The 6,868-nt window shown below is 40.5% G+C and overlaps 1 protein-coding gene across 1 annotated transcript; it reads right to left on the bottom strand.

Moving 5' to 3' along the window:
• Nucleotides 1–1,612: 1,612 nt before the first annotated feature.
• On the bottom strand, nt 1,613–4,795 carry PKNH_1451000 (pre-mRNA-splicing factor ATP-dependent RNA helicase PRP2, putative; the record flags this gene model as incomplete). The annotated part of the gene is made up of 1 exon (XM_002262352.1): nt 1,613–4,795. One exon carries the CDS (start codon nt 4,793–4,795, stop codon nt 1,613–1,615), a length of 3,183 nt encoding a protein of 1,060 aa, XP_002262388.1.
• Nucleotides 4,796–6,868: the final 2,073 nt, after the last annotated feature.

Raw genomic sequence — 6,868 nt, forward strand, 5'->3', positions numbered from 1 at the left:
GTTGAAAAAAAAAAAAAAAAAAAATGCATGTCTTCGTGGAAAATAGGTAGGTACGAAGATTAGGCAATGAAAAGGAATTCTCCCCCCCCAATTGCACTTCCTTTTTTGTTTGTTTTGTTTTTTTTTTTTTAACGTAAAATTTATACACAGTATCACCTGTCGTCAGTGTATTGCTTAGTTCTTTTCACTAGCGTCCTCAGGAATAAAAAATCGATGGCCATATTAGTGCTCCTGTGAGTAGCGGGCCCGTTTTGTTAGGAATGATACTTCCCCTCTCCCCCCGCATGGGTAGATTCATGTGTGTATATTTACTTATTTATTGTGCGCGCCATTTACCAAAAAAAAAAAAAAAAAAAAAATGTGGATCTTTTCCCCCTGCATAATTTTTTGATGTTTTTTAATTTATGATAACTCAATCGAAACTAATTAAATTTGTCCCAATTTTTATTTTAAAAAAAGTAAAACTTATGTTTGGCACACACGGGGCAAGCAAAAAAGACACAAAATCCAGCTTAACCTACGCCCGCCGACGCACAGCTCTTTAAGCACGGTTTTCATCTTTGCAGGTTTATGTTCGTTAAAAAGAAGAAAAAATAAGAAAAAATAAAAAAATAATAATTTTATATATGTCTGTGCAACAAGTTTAGTGTGTGCAAGTCCACTACACACATATCATCACATGCGTGAAAAAGAATTGATCATTCTGTCCCGAATCGCGCATTCATACTAGTACCTATGAGACGGGGAGTCGACCGATATTGGCGTCAAGTGTTGTCTCTCTTTGTCTGTCTTTATGACTTTTTCATTTCAGAGTACCCACACATCAACAACTAAAACAAAAGCAAAACAAGTGTAATATTGAACAAATGAACACACACAAAAAAAAGAGGCAAGTTGCTATTGCGCCGGTGCACTTGTGTAAGGCGCACACGCACATATGTATATCTATATATATTCATATGTACGTGTGTATGCATGTACACGCATGAGCAACGCAACGGCTGCAAATGAGGGATACTCTTTGACAAACTTGAAAATGGCAGGAAAAAGTGGCGCTGGCGATCAAAATTGCCACGTGTAAAATTCACTGCATGTACGTAAAGCGCTGCGTATCTGTGCGGGGGAATGTGGGGGCACTCAAATGTTCATAAGAAAAAATTGAAAGAATAAAGGGGGCAGATGTGAAAAAAATTTAGAAAAAGACGAACGGGTATATCTGCGCGTATGCACGCATTACATATATATGTGTATCTATGTGGGCACGTGCTACAATGCCCCAAATTTGTGTTCTCCCCTCCTCGAATGAGCTCTATTATTAAAAAAAAAAAAAAGAAAGTGGATTTACCCAAGTAGTGGGGCTATTTCCACTGTCCATTTTGAGTTCCTCTTTTTTTTCTTACATGTCATGATGCGCCTGCTGCATCAACGTATATATGTTCGCATTTTGGATACACAATTCTGTTGTAAAAACTGTTTGGCAGGCTTATCGTGACGTATACCCTCCCTGTGTTGAGCGGTTTGTCCGTTTTCGCAACGTTCGTAAAAGGAGGGTTTTTGTGTACATGTTTTTTATTCACTCTACGGTGATGGTGATGACCTCCCACCGAAATAATCAGGCAATCTTGCTGAGGAAGTAAAACGACGCGATCTCGTAGAGCATGTCCTTAGTAACAGGGATGTTGTGACGTATGTAAGACTTATTTATCTTAATAACTTCGTAAAAAATGATGCAAGCATTTTTGTGTTCCTCCATGATATTTTTCTTCGCAAGCACCGAGCTGGGGTATATGCTAACGACCTGATTAAGTTTTATAATTTTAAGTTCATTTTTATTAACGGGCAAGGCAGCATTGGTGAAGAAGGCACTGACAATGCACTTCTTCAGGTTGCATATGGCGTCATGATTCTGAATACCGCAGGAGCTACTGGGCAAATCAATTTTCTCGCAGATGCTCACCAACTGTGTTTTGATGTCCTTAATTTTTATCATCGTATGGTACTGCAAAAAGTGGTCGTAGCAAAATGACGTGGAGAAATTGTTCTCCTCGCACTGTTTATATATATTTAGGAGAAGTAGAAAATCTCCACCACCTTCTATGGTAAACATTTTCTTCACATTTTCCGCCTCTTTTTCCTTTCCTTTTTGAACGTAGAAAATGTTATTTGCATGTGTTAGCATAGCTGTAATACATAAAATCTCTTCCACACAATTATATTTCTCAGATGCTGCTAGAATCATTTTACTTGACTTCACATCTGTAGGAAATTCAGCCATTTTCCTCCCCGTTTTCGTTAAGTTCCCCTCATCATTTAGTGCACCCAATGAGTATAGAAGTTCTAGGCCTTTTATTATCACCACGGGAGAAGGAGGGTCTAAAAAATCGAAATTTATTATGTCATCCATGCCTAGACTTTTTAGTAATAAAATCATACTGCTGACTTCGCATCGTTGAATTTCTGGAACTGAGTTATCATTCAAGTCAATGAATGATTTTTTGGTGAAGAGGCGAAAACATTTTCCATCTTGTTTTCTACCTGCTCTACCTGTTCTTTGATTCACAGATGCTTTAGAGCATGGTAAAGTTACCAGGGACTCAATCCCCGAGTTTGGATTGTACACTTTCTGCTTACACAGACCTGAATCAATAACGTACACGATGTTATCTATGGTGATACTCGTCTCGCAAATGTTTGTTGATAGAATAATTTTTCTGGTGCCTCTCCGCATTATTGCTTTAGGCTGATCGGCTGGTGCAAGCTCATTTGTTTGGATGTTCGTGTTGGTAGAAGATGCCCCGTCAGGCTGTTCCGCCCCAGGGTTGCCGCTGTCCGGGGCATCTCCCTTCCCGTGATCCTCATCCGCCACATCCTCGAATATCCGCGCTTGCTGTTCAACTGGAAGGGATGAATAAATGGGCAAAATAATCATATTGCGAAACCTTGGGGCTAGTTCGATAAGCTTATTTTCCAGTTCCTGTTGCACCAGCTCGATTTCAAACTGACCGGGAAGAAAGACCAAAATGTCTCCCTTCTCCTGAGTAACATGGATCTGCAAAATGGTAATCACAATGGCTGATAAATAATTACTCTCATTATTTATAGTGTAGTAAATATCAACGTTGTATTTTCTACCGGGCACATAAAATATGGGGGCGCAATTAAAGTAGGTGGAAATTTTCTCGGCGTCTAGAGTGGCAGACGATATGATAATCCTTATGTCCTCCCTAAAATTGCAGATGTCCTTTACTATAGGAAGAATAACATCTGTGTGTAAAGCCCGTTCGTGAGCTTCATCAATTATTAACACTGAAATGTCGTCCAATGTTGGATTGTACAATAAAAGACGAAGGAACATTCCATCCGTCATGTACACGATTTTTGTTGATTCACTCGTTTTATTTTGAAATCGAATAACGTAGCCAACTTCCTTTCCCACTTTTACATTCATTTCATCGGCTACCCTATTTGCTATGGCTATACATGCGATTCTTCTGGGCTGCGTGCAGACTATGTTTCCATACAGATGGTACTTACACTCGTGCAAGTACTGCGTTAACTGTGTGCTCTTTCCGCTTCCTGTTTCTCCAACTAGAATTAGGATTTTATTGTTTTTGATGGCCTTTAAAATATCATATCTGTAACTAAATATGGGTAACCTCTTCCTGTCATCGATTATTTTCTTCATTTTCTTTTCTTTCTTCCTTTTAATGTCTTCGAACAGTCTTTGCAATTCCCTTTCCTTTTCATCCATTCCGTAGAAGCTGTCCAGGTGCACGAATTCGACCACGTCCGTCAGGCCGTTTTCGTTCCGCTTGCGATCGTCGCCATCGCCGCTATGTTCACCCCCATGTTCGCTTCCCTTTTTCCTCTTTTTCCCCCTGCTTGACGTCTCTCGCGTTCTGCTTTCCTCTTCGCAGACTTCCTGCACGCCACGATCATCCCTCTCTCGGTGTTCGCTACGACCCTTGTGGAGGCCCCTATATGTGTGGGTTCTCCCACTGGAATTGGCGCTTTTGTCTATGCGTTTCTTCTCTCCCCTATGCTTTCGCCCCCTGCCGCTGCCACTATCAACAGCACTACCACTGTCGCTTCTTTCCTTCTCTTTCTTTCTTTTTTTTTTTTCTTTTTCCCTTTCGTACTTGCGTTTCTCTTCAGATTCCTCCCTCTTTATGCTCTTCCGATTTGCCAAGTCGTCCTCGAACACAAAGTCATTCTTAAGGCCTGCACTTACCGCCCCCCCCGAACCGAATTTTAAAATCCCTTTGTTGATTATCTGTTCATCATAGTTGTAGGCGGAAGGATCTCCCTTTCCTTCCCTAACTTGAGTCGCATCAACATCGGTGCCTTTGTTCGTTGCATCAAATTTGTCCAAGTCTTCCTGGAAAAGGTAATAATTTTCTTTTAGTTTTTCTCTTAACTTTATGTTTTCTTTAGCTATATCATAGATTCTTTTGGACAGTTCCAATTCTTTAAGTTCCTTCCCTTCCAATTTAATTGTACTATATAGGAGTTCATCATCCAATAGCTTCTTCGTTACATCTAGCTTTTCTCTCTCTCTTTCTTTGAGGTACTTTCTTCGGGCATCTTTTTTCAATAATTCAACATATTCTGCGTCATTCTTTAAGTTTTTATTTCTACCTTTTCGGTGTTCCAGATGTAGGGGGTGTAATGAGTTTTCCCTGATTTTTTCGTCCTTAAGCGACTCGTCATCTTCTGTCCGGATTTTTTTTTTCGTTTCATCATCTTCGAATTCGATGGGCCGCTTGTGTGCTTCCGCCTTTTCCCTCATCCTCATGCCGTTGCATGCAATTTAGGGGGGGCAGCCACGGGGAGTGCTTCTTTTGGGGTATACGCAGATGTGCACTCTTTTCCGTCAACAGAAAAGGGGGGGGAGGAGTCTGGAAGCCCAGAATTTCCTGTGCACGTTCCCGAATCTTCGGAACAAACGTGATGAGTTTTCCCCCTCTCCTGCACGAGAACCCTCTCCACATGTACGTAACCCGCGTTGCAACTATGTATGTACATTACATCAATAAACAGATCCTCGGAGGAGTCCTTTCCAACAATGGTTTGTTGATGATTATATGAACTGTGCCTCTTTCTCTGGTGCTCTCCGCAGACCGTTCGGTAATTCTCTTCTTGAAAAAATGGATCACACAAACGGGTAAGGGAGGGGAGTTAATTATAATAGGGGGAACCAGATGGCACGCGCATCACTTGTAGGAGCTTCCATGCGCAAGGCTAACGGTTAACTATGACTAGAGAAAGAGGGGGAAATGAGGACACAACTACTTTTTCGCGAAATTGGCACTGTACTTACGGGTAATGCGTAGAACACGTAAGTACATAAATAAAATGAGAAAATGAAATCTCAAATAAGATGTTCATTAAGGCGAATTTTTTTTTTTTTTATCTCTTTTCTGATAGACGTAGTTACCAACGGGCGACGACACCTCTCCGTTGGAGAACGTAAAAGTGCCCCTAACATTCCTCATAAATAATAAATACTAGTGGCTGGTGTCCCGGAAGAACCTCCTTTTTTACAAATGAAATGCCCATTTGATGGCGCACGTTGTGCATATTAACAATAGCAAAAAAAAAAAAAAAAAAAAAAAAAAAAAGGAAAAAAAAAAAAAAAAAAAGCGCGCATCATCGTGTGAGTCATCAATTGGGAAAATTGCTCACTTGAATCGATGATTTGAAAAGGGGGATGGGATGGGGGTTTGAGAAAAGTAACACGAGGGGAAAGGAATAGAGAGGCAATGGCCATATGGAGGCAGAAGTCTCTACAATTTTTGACGCTGTTAAAGCGTTAAAATGAGTTTCATAAAATGGGGAGAAAATCCATAAAAGGAAGAGGTGCACGCTTGGAGCGTTAGTCGGGAAAAATTAAAAAAGCGGCAAATGGGTGGAATGGGGCAACGTAGCCACAGGTTGGTGATGTGCAAAAAAAGTAGGATGATGATGCAGGGAGAGGCGTGCAAATTGTATACTGGTGTATGCAGAATTGATAATGGATGTTTAGGAAAACATTGTCTGTCAGTTACGCCCCCTTTGCGCATGCTCGCTTCTTCACTGCGCAGTCCGCACTTGCTCCAAATGTGCAATTCCACACGGAGCTACCGTATGTAACATGGGGGTCTTCGTTACTACACACTAGCGATTGCACGGAAAAGGAAAAAACATGAACACGCGCACGCAGCTACCTGCGCGTAAGGACATATAAAAAGTTGTTCTCCTATTTACATGCAAGCGCACGTACATTTTGTGCGTTTTTTATTTTCCTTTTAAAGCCTCACGTAAACAAACTTGCGCGCAAAAAAAGGTGAAAACGAATATATGTTCATGTATGTGTGTTTATCTTAGTCAAAGGGCACACAAAAGTGCAGGCTCCTTTCCATTCTTAAATGCTTAATAACAAGCCAGGAATATTTTCCCAAGGTCCCTTGGGAAAATATAAGCTCTAGGGAGAAACACATGCACGTTTTGCAATGTATATCATATATATGTACAATTTTTTTTTTTCTTCTTCCCTTTTTCACGTCAAAATGTTCGCACAAAATTACAAGTATACAAATGTGGATTCATTCTTAAAAAGCATCCGTGATAATCCACCAATCTGATATAATTACCACTTTGAAAAAAATGTAACATCATGTAGGGGATGTGTGTCTGCGTAGGGTCATCCTGCTTCGTTCTGTCGTCTTGTATTGTCTCGTCTTGTCTGGTATCGTCGCATCCCCTCCCCCCAATTTTAAAGGATTATGCGCTAAACATAAATAAAAAAAAAGAGGAAAAATATATCCCCGGATTGGAGATTTATGTATTTTCCGGAAATTTTCCTCGCATTGTATACTGAACAGTCTGT

Source organism: Plasmodium knowlesi (genome assembly GCF_000006355.2).
Source record: "Plasmodium knowlesi strain H genome assembly, chromosome: 14".
Taxonomy (NCBI): domain Eukaryota; phylum Apicomplexa; class Aconoidasida; order Haemosporida; family Plasmodiidae; genus Plasmodium; species Plasmodium knowlesi.